The 15,988-nt window shown below is 45.7% G+C and overlaps 2 protein-coding genes across 4 annotated transcripts in view; one reads left to right on the top strand and one right to left on the bottom strand.

The window, feature by feature from the left end:
* The first annotated feature begins 480 nt into the window (after positions 1 to 480).
* On the top strand, positions 481 to 1,742 carry C17H12orf65 (chromosome 17 C12orf65 homolog). Of its 2 annotated transcripts, XM_010720096.3 has the most exons (3): positions 481 to 620; positions 714 to 1,112; positions 1,359 to 1,742. In XM_010720096.3, exons 2-3 carry the CDS (start codon positions 852 to 854, stop codon positions 1,569 to 1,571), a joined length of 474 nt encoding a protein of 157 aa, XP_010718398.1. In that variant the 5' UTR covers positions 481 to 620; positions 714 to 851; the 3' UTR covers positions 1,572 to 1,742. The 2 variants fall into 2 exon arrangements, with proteins under 2 accessions (XP_010718398.1, XP_010718397.1); XM_010720095.3 differs by having other exon boundaries at positions 578 to 1,112.
* Positions 1,743 to 2,607: 865 nt separating this feature from the next.
* Positions 2,608 to 15,988, bottom strand: part of CDK2AP1 (cyclin dependent kinase 2 associated protein 1) — a 14,923-nt gene continuing 1,542 nt past the window's right edge. Inside the window, exons 1-4 of one of the 2 annotated variants that reach the window (XM_010720092.3) lie at positions 13,685 to 13,705; positions 7,063 to 7,169; positions 6,103 to 6,229; positions 2,608 to 3,358 (exon numbers count right to left, since the gene is read on the bottom strand). In XM_010720092.3, the coding sequence (XP_010718394.1) occupies positions 3,291 to 3,358; positions 6,103 to 6,229; positions 7,063 to 7,140 (273 nt within the window). In that variant the 5' untranslated portion in view covers positions 7,141 to 7,169; positions 13,685 to 13,705 and the 3' untranslated portion in view covers positions 2,608 to 3,290. Of the gene's footprint in view, positions 3,359 to 6,102; positions 6,230 to 7,062; positions 7,170 to 13,684; positions 13,706 to 15,988 lie in introns of those variants that run through there. The other variant, XM_010720091.3, reaches the window with a different exon arrangement.

The raw sequence follows: 15,988 nt of genomic DNA, 5'->3' as shown, positions 1-15,988 counted from the left end.
CGATTGGCCGGAAGCGCTGCCACTCTGCGAGGAAGGGGCGGAGCAGTACGGGCGGCCTCGCGGCACTGAGATACGGCCAAGCACTGCGGTGCTGCCGGACTCTCGCCTTACCAGCTGTCCTCGGGACTCACCCGGTGCCTACTCGCATTGCCGGGAGCCCTCCGGGAGGCGTCCGGGAGGGCTTTGCTCAGCGGCCGTTCAGCGATAAACAAGCGCGGCTCCCTCCTCCTCCCCGGCGATTGGCGGCCCACTTTCGAACGCGGTGGGGCGGGGAGGGGCGCTGCGGCGAGGAGACCGCACGCTGATTGGATACCTTGTGCGCGCGCCAGGACGCGCCTTCTGCTCGAATTGGCTGAAAGGGAAAGGACGCACATCGCCGCCAGGGGATTGGCCATTGCGACTACGCGCCGGACAGTTCCCAGAGCCTGATTGGCAGAGAGTGTGAGGGGCGTGCATAAGGACTCCCTGCACAGCTATTGGCTGTGGTGATTGCCAATTAGCGGGGCGGCATCCCCGCCTCCAAGTGCCGCGCATGTGCAGATGTGACGGAAAGTGCGCGTAGGGCCGTGTGCGCAGGGAAATGCGCATGCGCAATATGGCGGTCGGCCCGGGGCCCTGAGGTAAGCGGCGGGGCTGTGTGCGGGTCCGCGTGGGCCGGGCTGCCGCGTCCGCTCGGGTCGATGCGGGACAGTGCCTCTGGGGTTCTTGTGCAGATGCAGCCTCAGCGACGGAAGAAAAAAATCATCTCCTAGTGCCACCAAGCAGACACGTTTACCTGCAGATGCAAGCTTTCGCGTTGGTTTCCTCAGCTGCGCTTTAACTTCGATCGCAGAGAAGCTCCTCCTTTCTGTATGAGTGTTCCGAACTCGTTCACCTTCGCCTTCGTTCTGACGGCACGCAGCGCAGCCTTATGGAGGACGCAGCGGCTGTCCCTGAGCCGGGGGCCCTCTCTGTGGGCAGCCGGGAAAAGGAGCTCCTTGCAGCTGGTGCAGCTCACCGAGGCGGAGCTGAAGGAGCAGTTTGTGAGGGGCGATGGCCCAGGAGGGCAGGCCACTAACAAGACCAGCAACTGTGTTGTCCTGAAGCATGTTCCGTCAGGGATTGTGGTGAAGGTAATTGTGTTTTCTTTTATTAAGGCAAGGGCTGCATGGTGTTCTTCGAGTTTGCTTTTGTGGTCGGTCGTAATCTCAGCGCAGTTGTCACAGAAGGGTTTATGCATACGTGAAGTACCTCGGCAAGAAGCAGGTTTGGTTAATGGATAAATAACCTGGGGCTATCTGGATGTAAAAGTTTAGCAGGAAAACAGAAAAATAAACAGCTGAACGTTGTGATAAAGATGTCCTCCTGTATTTCTTCAGTGCCATCAAACAAGATCAGTGGAGAAGAACCGAAAGATAGCCAGAGAAATCCTGCAGGAAAAGGTTGACCTCTTCTACAAGGGTGAAGAAAGTGATGTTTATAAAGAGAAGAAGGCATCAGAGAAGAAGAAGCAGGAGAAAAAAAGAAGAGCAAAGGAAAACCTAGAAAGGAAAAAGCACTTTAAAGAGATGCTACAATTGGACAGGAAATAAACATGAAATACTGACTGGCTCTGGTAGAGTAAGGGAGAAGTTTGTCATATCTGTGCATAGTTTTCTGACTGATGTATAACAGTGAGCTTCATAAGCACAACTAAAATATTGAGTAGTGACCTGACCTGCTCTTACAGTAAAATTGAAGAGTTAAAGCACACTGTGTTCTTACTTCTGTTTGCCATCGTCTCATTACTTGTATTTAAGAATCTTTTTTCTGCTGAGTTTCTGCTTTATACTATTTCATAGGCGTTCCGTTACATAAGGAGATCATTCCTTACAGGTTTTAATGTTGCATCCTTACTTAGACAATGCTTGCACTGATATAAATCCTTCATAAAGTGACCAGGGTTAGATGGGACCTGAAAAAGCTGCTCTGTGATACTCTGATCAAGTACACAGACTTGAGACAAAGCACCACCAGTCACTGACTGTCTCCTTCAGATCTGTTAGTTGAACTTCCTGCATAAATGCTCCAGCTCTCTCAATTCTGAAGGAATTTTAAACAGTAGCTTTACAGCTTTTACCTGCAGTGATGATGAGCGTTGTTGAGGAGTGAGGAAAGGCAGGCATTCCTACAGGCAAGGGCTTATCAAGCTTATCACTATTTTAATACTGCCAAGTTACTAATTGCTTAACCAGAACTTCTCTAATCTTCAGCAGAACCCTTACAGGCTGCTAACTGCGTTCTGACCTTCGATAACAAAGGCTTCAAGAACCCAAGCTGTCTTATGTATTTTGAAAGCAAGGCAGACTACTAGCAACAATACCATCCTATGACAGAAATCGACTGCAGCAGGACTGTACCTTCAATGAAAATAGACCAAAAATTTGCAGGCCCGTTCCCTTGTCTTCCTGAATTCAAGCCTCCTGCATGAAGGTTAAATCTTTGCTTTTCATACCAGAGGTGTGAATCTGAACAAAGTGACTGTAGATACTTTTAATACAAACTGTTAATGAAAATAAGCTTTATTACATCAAGTAATAAATACATACAAAGATGCAAATAAGTTTTAGTAATTTATCCAGAATTTTCTTTTTTTTTTTTTGCAAACTTAAAACTGAAATCTCCAGCCTTAATATAGAAATTAGCTTTCCAGAACCTTGTTATTATTTAATAGGCTTCCCTATTTTCCATATAATTCATGCACTTTAAAAGGACTTCAAAGCACTAATAGTCATGCAAATGTTTATGCAAAATGAACAAAAAAGGAAAAGTAAGAGGAGGAGACGGTTATTATTTCTAAGCATGGTCTATGCTGTATGGCAAATTGTGGCATAGCAGACTACTAAGTACAGCATGCTATTCTGCATTTATTAAAAAAAAAGTCCTTACAGCTTATGTCAAACTTTGAAAGACTGACAGTTTGGGGTTACGTTGATACAGTAAAAAGGATTAAAAAAAAAAACCAACAACGGGATTGTGGCTGGATAGGAAGAGAACTGAAATATAGCCTAGGAGAGAGCATTCCTCTGCATGCAGTTCAGTTTTCATGGTTTAGAAACATCTTAGGGAGTTTTAGTGTCTTTACAAAATGCCAACCCTCAGCAAGTTGAAAAATCCTTGTTTTGTCATTCTTCACTATACATTTTTAGGGCAAAAAGAAAGGTAAAACCTTCAAAATAAAGGAATTTGTCTGAATGTTTCAAGAGTCAGAATGAGTAGGCATTACTTTTTCTTCATTAAGAGATGGAATATCTTGTAACTGCATTCGTGGGCTAGGATCTTGCATTTCGTTCAGTCTCAGCCAAGCATTCCCGAACTAATCCTCTAGCATGAATAATGCCTGCAAAAGAATTGAACATATTTTAAATTATCTCATTCAGGTGACATTTGCAATGACGGTTCACAGAAAGGTTTATGTGTTTCTGCTGAGTTTCCAAGGCTACCATAGCATAACACAGAAAATGGAGAGAGCCTTCCCTGCCCTAACATCAGCCACTGCTGAAGAAGTTTGCTTTCCCAAACTGGTGTTAGGAATTGAAAATGGACCAAACAAGGAATCAGAGCATTAGGAGCTTTGTAGGGCTGCAGTGACAAGTACATTGTAATGTGCAGTATCTCATTAAAATGAGAAACTTAATTAGAAAGAAAAAAAAAATCAACCTGTCAGTTATGTTGGTATTGTGGAGTGAAAAACATCTGAACTTATTTAGGGAGTCATTTTAACAAGGCCTAAGAGCCTTAATTAATGCCTTGGAATAATTGTTCTACAAGAGGATGCATCAAAATCCAAGCCTTCATAATACTGCCTAAACACAAGTTGTATAAGAGAAATTTTGTAATGCTATGTGCATAAAGTTACCTGGCTCAGCTCCCAATATAAATCATCACTGCTTTACATGCTGCCATATCTACTCTGATAGACATTATGTGGAATTTTCCACTAAGAGTCCTGCTGCCTTGAGTTCTAGCAATATGGACCTCGAGTCTTAATCCTGGAACTGAAGCTAGATTCATGTTCACAGAGCTGCTGAAAGAACAGAGCTCAATTTAGATTTTTATGATGGGAGACAGATTTTTCTACAACTAACAAGGTTATATTTTACTATCAGGAAAAGATGGGAGGTGATTTCTCTGCTCAGTCATGCTCCTTAACAAGGTGAAGAAATGACAATAAGGCAATAGAAGAGATTTAATCTCTTTTTAGATGTAATGGATTCTGTCTCTAGAAGGCTGCTAGCCCAAATCACAGCAACAGCCTCTACATCCAAGGAGTAGAGACTGGGGACGTGATGGGTGGATGGCTTTGCTCAGGGTTAAATTAAGGCAGACAAGTAAAGCTGCATCCTCCTACAGCTGTGGGAGGCAGAAACGCATACTCAAAGCAGTATGCTAGACCTGGATCTGGTGGCAGGATGCCCAGTTTATGCAGAACTACCCTGAATTATGCAGAACACTGGGAATTTGGCCAATTTTAGAGGTCAGTATCCTCTGTCCCTAGGAGCAGATGGAGCAGGGGACAGGGACTTTATTCAGCAGTAACCTCCACGTGGCCATGGAGGCTGCTGTCACGTGGTTACCCTCACTCACTTTTGCTCTCACACTTGCACATGCTCCTTCAGCCATATAGCTCCTAAAATGCAAAGAGATATACCTTTGTGACCAAAAGATGGCAGCAAAAAGTATTTAATGTGGATTTTTTGCATCATTTGTGAGTCAGTCACAGGGACAGCACTGAATCCTAAGCCTACATTAGCGAACAAATCAATACTCAGAGCAAGAATGAGCAAAACGTTTCCTCACCCAACTGATATTCTCTGAACAGTTCTGCATCTCTCCTGCTCTCTCTCAAGTTGTCCCCATTAGCCTATTGCCATTCATGATCTATTAATACTGACTCCAGCAATGCAATAAAGAGAGACTCCAGCAACATTGATTTTAGCTGGGCTAGATTCCACTTACCACTCATCAGCAGACTTTATTGCATCCTTTCCCAGAACAGCTACTAGTCATTTTATTGCACGTCATGGCAGATATATTACTCTCCCATAATGGTTGAACCTTAAATAAAGCTTTGTAGTCTTGGGTGAGTGTAAGGGGGATCTGCAAGGTGGTGAGATGTTAGTCTGTTACAGTAACACTCCCGTTCAGGTTTCAGTGAGTGAGCCAAACTCAGCACAAGGACTAAGGAAAGGGAGGAAAAGGTAACTCCATGTATTGGCCAAGGACAGAAATGCCAGCACATCCAATGTAGGTGGCATTAAGGGTCATTTTAGGAGCAATGGAATGTCCCACTGCTCCTTCACAAACATCCCTTGCACTTCCCTTGCAGAGGACAGTGTCAAGCTGATGTAAGCAGCAGGGCATGGGGGGGCTCCTTTTACACTGCAAAGGAAAGGGCATTTATGTGACCTCTTTTAGCTGACTAAGCAAAGCTGAAGAGACCTCATCAGCCAGACCTAAAAGCTTCTACGTCCCTTAGCAGCAGACTCCTAATGACATCCACTTGAAACAGGTAATGGAGTCTAAGTGGCCCAATACCATGCAGAGGAGGAGTATGTTTGACATCTCACTCTCAACAGCCTTCACTGACAACACCCTTTCTGTTTTTCCCCAGCTGTTCTCTCCACCAGTCTCAGTGCAACTTAACACAAAGTAATATTTCCTTAAGCCTTTCAGTAAGGGCTCTTGGGTCAAGGAGGTGAGCGATGTTTATCAGAGGATGAAAACAATGTTTGGTTGTGTATTTTGGATGTTAGACAGAAGAAACAGTTAAAGGGACAAGCAAGTCACCAAGAACCTAGCAGAACATGTCCAGCTGACAACTTAAGGCTTCTACAACAAAGTTTGAATTATTAACTGAAAAATCTCCCTGTGCACATGAAACACATTTGGCCACTATTAAATACAGGAAGAATAGAGCATACCAGAGCTCTAGTTGCTCATTAAGACACTCAGTTTAACAACAAGCTCAATACAGCTGCCTCCATTCCAGGGATACCATGGTTATGAAGCTGCCTACAAGTAGTCAGTACACAAAGAATATGGGATACCTTAAAATATATATATATTTTTTTAAAACATTACCTCGTTTTAGCCTCTCCATCGCACTTTTACTCCCAGCATATGTGGGTCTGATCTCTTTTCCTAATTCTTCGATGATAGCTAGAAGTTCTGCATATTTGCTCTGCGGTACTTGACTGCTGCTGGTACCCTGTAATTGGAAGTAGATTAATCTCAATTAAACGCTACTAAAACCAAAACAACTGGAACAAACAGCGCCTGGAAATTCACTGAATACCCCAGGAAGCCACTTTTTTTAAAAATAAGTTTTCAGGTTTGCTACATAAACATGATTTTCTTTTTGCCTTTGCTGCTACAGCTGGACACAATGCTATGTGCCCTTCAAAAAGAGGAGTCAGGTAGGAGGATGCAGCTACATGATTGGAGGCTGAGATGAAGCAGAAGTTAGAACAGTCCTACAAAAAACAGCAAACTGAGAACTACTTGTTGAACTCTCTTGCTGTCTTTGTCAGTGTTCAGATGTACATTTTGTGGAAAAGTTGGAGAGAATGAAGAGCAGACAAAACAAAACTGCCCGTACAGTAGAGGAAATCCTATTAAGTGGTAAACAGATTTCACAGAAAGTTTACCAGCCCATAGGTATGTCTGTAACACGCTTCATTGTACTGTCAATCTTAAATCAGCAGTTTGTCCAAGGCAAACAGTTAAAGGTATAGGACTATTACTTTTATAACGATTAAAAAGCATGTAACAGCCCTTGCTTCCAGAACATAACTCAAGACACGGTTCACTGACTCAGAAGGGAAGGGACTAACAGTTAATTAGTAACTAATCTCACTCAGCACTCTGCTTAGTCAAATTCGATCCCAAGATATGTGTGATGAATCAGTTTGCCATTTGGGTTTGATTTCAGACCTTAGTGAGAGGGAGGAACACCTCAGATTACAGGCCACCATCCACGATACTGTGCAGTCATAGGGTCAGTGATCTGGTGAAAGAAAAAAACAAGCAGCAGAGCCATACCTGTATCCCTTGTGTGTACCCTAGCGATGGGGGCCCGTAGTCGTTTATAAGCTGTCTGTATTGCGCAGAAGTTGCCATACTCGTGGAGGGAGAGTGAACGCTCCCAGCTGCAGAGAAAAAAGAGAAAATGCTTGTTATTATCTACAGATGGATGAGTCGGTTACACGGGGACACATTTCAGGTGCCTTTCTTCTTTTCTAAAGCTGTGAATTCTCACCTTACTCTAAGCCAGCCAATGCCAGAACCATACTACTTCCTACTAACAGATAAAACACTGCTTCCCTAATGTTTGCTGTATACTTGAAAATAGCACAGCCTGCAACCTTATCAGTGCAAATTGTTTGTCTAAAAGTGAAGCAGTGTAACATGACAACTTGTTCTGCCTAGACAAACTAAATCTTAAGGAGCCCTATTTTTGCATATATACATTCCACATAGATGAGTCTAACGCCCTGCGCTATTTTTACTTTTTCAGTGCAAGTTATCTGAAAGCAATTTTGCAACTCAAAGTGTCATCACATGGTCAATGGAAGTTATCCTCAGTACTATTTTCAGCTGATGCCAAAAACTATTCATAGAGAACAGTCAGTTGAGTTCTATCAGATCTGCTGCTCATTGTATGACATCGAGGTGAAGACTGCTAAGCGTTATTCCTCTTTGTGAGATATCAAACATCTTTTGCCCATCAAACAGTGCTACGTAAGAAAATCAAAGGCAAAAACCCATCTCTTTGGATTATGGGTCAGCTCAAAGACTCTACCAATGCAATCACTGATTAACTACTTCGGAAACAGGGAAGCAAGACACTTCACTACCTCACTATGGTAAGAATTTGTTACTGAGAAATAAGATTAAGATTTCTTTTGGAGGGCTTAATTCTGCTGCCTGCTTTACAACAGCTTTAACAGGCTGGTGATGAACTGCACACTCAGGACTAAGGCAGTGTTCGACTCAGCTGCTCTTTTTCACTCTTGCAGTCAAAAGCCCCCATACCCCTGGTGCTGCTCTCCTTGCCTGCAGGCACAGACTCAGACCTCCTGCTGCCTGCAAATCTTCCCTTTGCAGAATTCCTCGCTAAAAATTCCCAACTGCCCTTCATTAGAGGAAGGGATCTTATTCACCAGCTTCCATGTGAACCTGAATTACACCGCTGACAAAAGTCACTGCGGCTCAGAACCATGTAAACCACTAGCTTTGTTTAGAAGTTGCAAGAGATTTCATTCCTTGTTTCTCTTCACTAAGAAATAGAAAGCCAGTAGTTACATTGTGAAAAGCTCTGCTGAACACAGTGGAACAGACTCTACCTAGGCTGGGAACATTTTCCATTTCAGAACGTATCACAAGTCATCACTGTGGTGGTGTCTTTGTTCTACAAAGAGAGTATGTTCTACATCCTGCCCAGTTAAGTGGATGTGAAATCCTAATGAAGGTAAACTGGGCTGGTCACGAGGTCCATTTGAAAAAAGGAAGGTTTATCTTTGTCTTAAACCAAGCTGCTAAGTTTTATGGCACTATATTGCATGTGTCTACTGCTAAGGTTTCATGAGGAGTTAACAGTCACGTCCCTCTGAAGTACAGTAAAAACAAACAACAAAAAAATTAAAACACACCCACAGAGTATGGCTCCTGCACCAGGGAGGAACACCACAGTTGTCAGCTGTGCTCTCACTCAGCCCTTCCCTCTGTGCATGCTCAACGGCAAGGTTTCTGTACCTACAGCTCAGCCAATATTCCAAGTCCAGATGACTGGAAATTTCAACACTTATCAAACATGACACAACAGCAAACAGCATCTTTTCTCCTGTGATTTCAAAATGCTTCAAAAACACTAATGAACCCTTTGTGCTGCAAGGTAGAAAGATTTAATTACCTCAATTAAGCAAAGACAGACTCTAGCGATTTCTGCTCCCATAGAATAAAACAAAAGATGCATCCTGTAAAGACTTGTTCCCAGGCTGCTACTGCAAGCACCACGCACACGGGACCTGGAAGCTCCAAACTGGCTCTGAGCAAGGACTTGGATGGCCAGGCTCAGGAATCCTGCTTTGGCCACTCAATAACCTCACCAACAGCTTACCCCACAGCTGCAGCCCACACAAACAGGACCGTTTTCACCAGCATATCATTGGCTAATGATAAAATAGTACAGATAATTAGTGATCATTTGAGGTTATGCAAATTTAAACGATGTGTGCTTCGTTTGGATGAAATAACACAGCAGGGTACGGCTACATAAGAAAACTCCACTAGAAACACGATGTGACAAGATGAAAGAGCGAGGCCGGGCCGAACCACATTTTGCACACATAAGGTAATGCAGTGGACAGCAGCAGGACTCAGCATGAGTTACACAAGCAAAGGAGAACTTTCAACAGGCAGCGATGAGGGAGAATCCACCCCCAGAGCTGGGACGTCGCTCCTGCCCGCAGTCAGCAGCCAGGGCCCTACCTGGTGCTGCTCCACAGCTGGGTGCTTATTGTCTGCTGTACCCACGCTATGCAGAGCTGTGCAGCAGACACTAGAGGCCATTGCTGAGTACGGCGTGCCCTGCCAAGTGACAGATCGTGGTAACCATGGTGAGTTTACCCGTTTCTTTGCAGTCTGCATCAAAAATGTAATAAGACATAATGCCATGCGCCGACCACTTTATCAGCAGCAGCAGGCCCTGAGAACAAAGGAAGGATTTGGCTTGGCCGTGGCACCAGCTCCACACGCCCAAGCCAGAAGTTGTGCCAGCCAAACTCTGCTGGAGGAAAGAAAGATGAAAAATCCTGGATTTCACCTCATTTTAAGATGATGCAATCATGAAAATGAAATTAATTGCGGGGATATTATTATCTTACGGGGTAATGGACCTTAGGCTTTCTGACCTATCACTTTGTATGTTAATCTCAAAGAGAAGCCCTGGGTCTCAGATGACTATTAGTCAATTAACCCGAAATACATCTGCATGCCTGAACATCCTGTACACTGCAGATTTAAAAAAATAATAACAATTAAAAAATCACCAGCTATTGCTGTTACAGTTAGGAGGAAAAATTAGGCCAACGAGTCTCAGAGCCAAGACCCAGTCAAAAATCCGTTTGATGATTAGGTATTCACTAGAGAGAAAAAAAAAAGGAGGGGGGATCTAAATTGAGGCTTGCTCTGTCATGTTAAAGTAACAATGGAGACAAGACAGTTAGGAATTGACAGAAGCGAAAAGGGAGTGTGCTGGTACTGAATTGGAGTGACACTCTGCATCACCTCCCAGAATGTCTTAGTGCTTGCTGCTACATTTAACCTAAATTAACATACACACTTTCCTGCCTCCACTTTCCTAATTAAACGTATACAAAACCTTTTATATACTCATTTATTCCTGTGCCAACAATGTCTTTTATTTCTCTGTTCACACAGAAGACTGACAGAGGCTTTTTTTTCCCACAAAAATATAGTGAGTTTCTTGCTAATCAACATAATTCTTTATTAATTAGGATGAGGTGTAACAATACAGCAAATAGAAACGAGGTGGGTTTTTTTTGTTTGTTTGTTTTTGTGTCAAAATCTCTCCCTTCCAGTGACATCCTGCAAGACAAAGGATTGAGAACCAACCTTTGTTTCCCTGGACTCCCTCGGACCAGGAATCTCCCCATCAATTTCCAACAGGTTTGCAGAGATCCATTCAGTTTCTTCTCTACTGTTTCCAAGCCTAAGCAGCAATGCCAATTTGCTAGTCTCAGTTCTTACCTCTACTGCTATTGCTAGCTGGAAAGCTAACTGGAAAAGAGCTTACCGTGCACCCCACAAGGAAGCAGTGGGGGCAGGAACGTGTGTGCTCCCACCTGATCCACTCCCAGATGTCCTAGGGACACCTCTGTGGTGGCCGCAGCCCTCAGCTGCCACTCTGCTTCACCCTCACAGACACAGCAAAGCAAAATCAGAAACAGTTACTCACCTTGCCCAGTTTCTCATGTAGAACTAACTTAAGTAAAGAGCTAACCCTACTGGGTATGTGTTTCTCTATAACTCTGTGCTTTGCAAGGTCCTATAAAATGGCATGGATAAGCTCCTGCCATTTTACAAACTCTTTGTACTCAAGAATACAACAGTATGTAAGAGATTCCTGCAGGTATGCGGTCTGAGATATCCAGGATGGAATATTTTAACTGAGAGGATGCAACTTCTCTGCCCTAAAGTGGCCAAGTTTGCATTAAAACATGTGAGAAGTGTTCTGAGCTGCGCTGACAACGTACGTTGCAAGGCAAGGATCCTCCAACACAGGGTGGGAGGCAACATCCTCACCTACCACAGCCATCTCTGCAGTGTTTGCACACCGCCTGAGCTGCAGTTGCAGAGTTCTGGCTGACTATGGGATTATTTGATTCCTTAGCCCTCTGCACAACTTGGCTTAAGCTCAACGAGAACTGCCTGCCATCCATGGGACACCACACGCGTGTCTATACAAGCAGACCTACTGCACAGCCAAGCAACACATGGAGCACTACGAAGATGCCAACCCACAGCAAAAATGCTGTCAGCCCCCATTTCCCCCAACCTCCAAAGAATTCCTTATTTTTTTTTCATTTTTAAATAATGGACCCAGTTCTCATCTGCACAAAACATTCCTTATAGCACTGGCTGTGAAAGTTTTATTTTCACCACTATTTCCCACCTTAAACAGCCTGTGCGGCAGAAACAGACCTTCCTTTGAATAAAACTATTTCACTTGAAAGCAAAAAAAATTCAGCACACACACATATAAATATGTTCTCAAGAAATAGGACATTCTTTTTCGTAACAGCCAGAGGCCTTGCTCTTTTGATCCATCACACTCAGGGCCTTTCCTCTACTACTCTCGTTCCACTTAATCTTCCCATGTGAATAACGGTCATGTTTTATTTCTTCTCTTTCCAACTCCTCCCTTTCTTCTTTCTTTCTTTTTTTTTTTAAATCAGACAAACAGAAGACAGTTCCTCTGCTTCCCCACTGCTCTTCTATTCTAGCTGAAGACAGGACATTTCTACATTAGCAAATTATTTGGCACAATGAGAATGGATCAGAAGATCAAAGCCTTTGGTACGTGTATACCACATGTAGCTGGGGCGAGGGGGCAGGATTTAAGTTTGGAATTTAGTCTGATCCCCCAGACTGGGTGTCTGCATCACGAATATGGCTCAAAGCTGTCCAGCCTTTGGTTTGGACCTCTATGTTCCCCTAAAAGATGGAGCACCAGTTGCATAACTGGAGCACAGCTTCTGGTTTACTTTTATGCAAGAGGAATGAAGTTAGCACAAACCAAAACCACCCTGCAACTCAACTGACTGGTGGGTGGGGATGACGCAGAGATGTGCTGGTTGTTAAAACCATGCCAGTCACTGCTTTGAACCTAAAAGCTCTGGTAGACAAAGCCAAAAACACCATTTTCCTAAATGTCCAAACAAGTCCACTGAAAAATTGTTCATTCTGAAACATGTTTAGCGAGTTTCTTTTCTGTTCATGGCTTCATGTGGATTTCAAGTGACCGGGAACCTGAAATTTTCAGCTTGTAACATGGGGGTTTGGGAGTGGAGCATCACCTACATTTCCTAAGAAATATCCCCTCTGCTAAGACATGAACACTTTGCTCTCTGCACTGTTTGTGATCATATTCTTTCCAGTACCCTCATTCCAAAAACAAGCAGCCCCTCACTACAGACAATGTGAAACCCAAGCTGTCAGTAAAGGGCAACAAGCAAGCCATTTGCTCATGCAAGTTTGCACTGCACTCTCAATAAGAAATAAGCTAACATGTTGGGCATCACATCTCAGGACTGAACAGTATCGGTCTCCCCAGTTGCAAGCTGCAGCCCAGTGAGGGAAAATCTCTCATTCACCTCTCTGTGAGAATTTGCATTTATTTTTTTTTTTACCACAAAGCTTCGGCAAGGTGAGGCTGACAGCCCCGCTGGTCCTCAGCATGGCAGCACCATTTGCTAACCAGGAGCTGAGGCACTGTCCTTTCTCTTGCCAAAGCCTGCTGCATCTTGCTTCTCCAGATCCTAAACACAAAAGTTTTCAAGCTTTATTACAGGAACAGGATTTGTCTTGAAACATGGTAATATTTCTTGTTGAAATTACAAAGGAAAATCCGAGCTCTTTCTGCTGGCTTCTGGACCTTTAAACTACAGCTCTTGAACATGTGCCTGAACAAAACTGGTGGATATCCACAACAGAGCCAGGAAACGCCCTGGACCAGAGAAAACCATGTAACCACAGAATCATGGAATGGTTTGGGTTGACAGAGGCTGTAAAGCTCAGCTAGTCACAGACCATCGGACCTTTACCTCCCACCAGACCAGGCTGCCCACAGCCCCATCCAGCCCAGCCTCGAGCACCTCCAGCATGCTGACCACATCACGCAGTTTTGGGTCACTAGCAAACTCACCAGGGATGTTAAATCTGTTAAATCAATACCAGTCCCACTGCAGAACCCTGAGGAGCACCGCTTGTCCCTGATCTCCACCTGGACATCCAGACACTGACTGCAACTGAACATCAACTCATTGAACACAACTGGACGTTGAGCCATTGATTGCAACTCTTTGAATGCACCCATCCAACTGATGGATGTGACCACTCAATCAAAAGACAAACTACAGACCTGGTCACAGCTGGTGCAAATCCCTCTGCTTCAACTGAAGTTGGTAGAGATGCTCCACTTTATCTCAGTGCCTCTTGGTTGGGCCTCTTACAGAGGAAGAGAATTAAACAATATGAGATACAAGGCAGGTGAGGAAGAAGTGGTACTACTTTGCAAGATTCAGTAGAACGTGCAAGACAATAAATAAAAACATTACGTTAAAACAGGTAACAGAGGTGCCCAGGGACATGGTAGGCTCAGGTAAGGATGTGAAGGTACAGCCACAGCATCCCAGATCCCTAACAGAGCTCCTATTTATCTCCTGTGCAGAGAAAGCATTTGTGTGGATTAAATGGGGCTCCATCTGCAGAGTGTGTGGGATCCACAAAGGGGATGGATAATTCAGGCAAAATGCTGCAAGACCTGGGCAGAAGGAACAGGTACCAGATTCTGCTCTGACAACACAACACCCTTCCCAGAGTCTGGTGCAAGGTAACGAGTGAGCAGCCCCATTTTCCATGCTCACAGCCATCCCTGTCACAGCCTCACAGAGGCTTCCTCCCCACGCTGCCCCATCCCAAGCCAGCCCCTCTCTCAGGGCTCCAGCCCAGGTTTGCTCGTCCCAACACAGCACAGTCACCCATCCAGCCGGGCCACTCACTGAGCACAGAACAAATCTGATTTTTCAGTGGCCACTCTCAGCCCAAACTTGAGAGGACTTCTCTCTGCAGCAAGGATGCAGCTCCAGGAGCTGAGCTGACGCGGTTCCAACAGCCCTGCACCAAAACCCTGCACTGCAGGGCAGCAGCATTACCTCCCAGAGGAAAATCCCTGCGAGATCCACTGCTGGCCAGAGCCCTCAGTCGGCTGAGACCACAACGCTTAGCATTCACACGGAGAGGCTTCTGCAGGGCTGATCTCGGGCCAAAAGGGACAGATTTCCTGTTTTCCTCTCCTCTGCAGGACGGGGGAGGGGGGCTCCTTTGCCCCAGGTTCGGAAGCAAACCTCGGGTTTCTCCTCCTGGCTGGGGGCATTCGATGTCAGCACAATAGAGAAGCAATCTCCTTCTACTCGGAATTAAGCTCCAGAAAGGAGGGGGCCATCTGCAGTCCTATCACTCCGAATGCGATATGTGTGACTGCAAGGACTGCTTTGTCTAACTCCCTTGGCCTTAGGCCACGGTGCTGGCAATACCACGAGCGAGAGGAAGAGCTGGTGCGTGAGGATAATGGCAGAAGGCAGGGAGGGAGGAGAGAGCCCATTTTGGATTCAGAGGAGGACATTCTTTCATTGCAAAGACTCCGGGGGTGTCGGGGGCGATCCCAACTCGGGAGAGAGGACAACTTAGAGAAGAATAGTTCCAGCATGACAGCAAACTTGCAGCTACGGGGTGGGGTGGGGGGGAACTAGGGAGGAGGAGGTAGGAAAGATAAAATGCATGAAAAATCTGAATCTGAATCGCAGCAACGAGCAGCAGAAAGCACACGGGCAGAGCACCGGCGGCACAAACTTCCCCACTCAGCCCCGCTGCCGGGCTCGGGGCCGGGTCTCCCCGCAGTGACACTCACCCAGCCCCCCCACCGGCGCAGAACACCACCTTTGTTCCCCTGCAATTTTATGGCTGTTGCGGACAGCAAGGCACAGGTTCTCGTGGGAGCCGGCAGCGGAATGGTTTCCCTCGCCGGGCTTTGCTTTGTTTCTCTTTTTTTTCTCTCCCCCCCTCCCCTTCTCTCCCTGCTCCGGTGACACTTCTGCTTTTTGTCAAAGATCCTCAGCACATCCCGTGCTCATGGGGCGATACGGGCACTCCGCACCGCGCTATGCTCAGCGCAGGACCCGCACTGAGCGGACGGCGGTTGTCACCCGCTGGCGGCTGCAGGGCCGGATTGCGGCTCTCGGGGCAGCCGGGACGGAGCGCATCCTTCAATCCCACACCGATATCCCGAAAGAACAACGCTGTAAAACCACCAGGGCAGGTCTCCCTCCTTTCAAACACAAGCGGCCAAAACTTCTCGAAAATAAAATAGATTTAAACGTCAGCCCGCGGTCGGTGCGGTGCCAGCCCTGCAGCAGGGAAGAGTCCGTCAGAACCGAATTCTCCATTTTAGTTCCGCTCGCTGCGGGCGCAGACCCCCTCCGACAGCCCACGGCGAAGCGGCTTTGTTGGGGCTGCGGACGGAGCCCCTCAGCACCTCCGGGCAGCAGCGGGGGAGAAAGGGGGTGAAAAAAAGCCAGAAAGTTATCTCATCGGGGAAACTTTTCAGAGAGGAAAGTTGGAAAAGCTCCCGTAGAGATCCACTGCGGAGGAAGGGGGTTGGGGGGGG

The sequence above is a fragment of the Meleagris gallopavo genome, chromosome 17, assembly GCF_000146605.3.
Source record: "Meleagris gallopavo isolate NT-WF06-2002-E0010 breed Aviagen turkey brand Nicholas breeding stock chromosome 17, Turkey_5.1, whole genome shotgun sequence".
In the NCBI taxonomy this organism is placed as follows: Eukaryota; Metazoa; Chordata; class Aves; order Galliformes; family Phasianidae; genus Meleagris; species Meleagris gallopavo.
This window is presented reverse-complemented; position numbering and strand designations above follow the sequence as displayed.

Bases quoted from the DNA above. Each gene is read 5' to 3' on its own strand.
- C17H12orf65 (XM_010720096.3), top strand. From the start codon at position 852: ATGAGTGTTCCGAACTCGTTCACCTTCGCCTTCGTTCTGACGGCACGC. The intron at 1,113-1,358 runs GTAATTGTGTTT...GTATTTCTTCAG, and splicing joins CGTCAGGGATTGTGGTGAAG to TGCCATCAAACAAGATCAGT.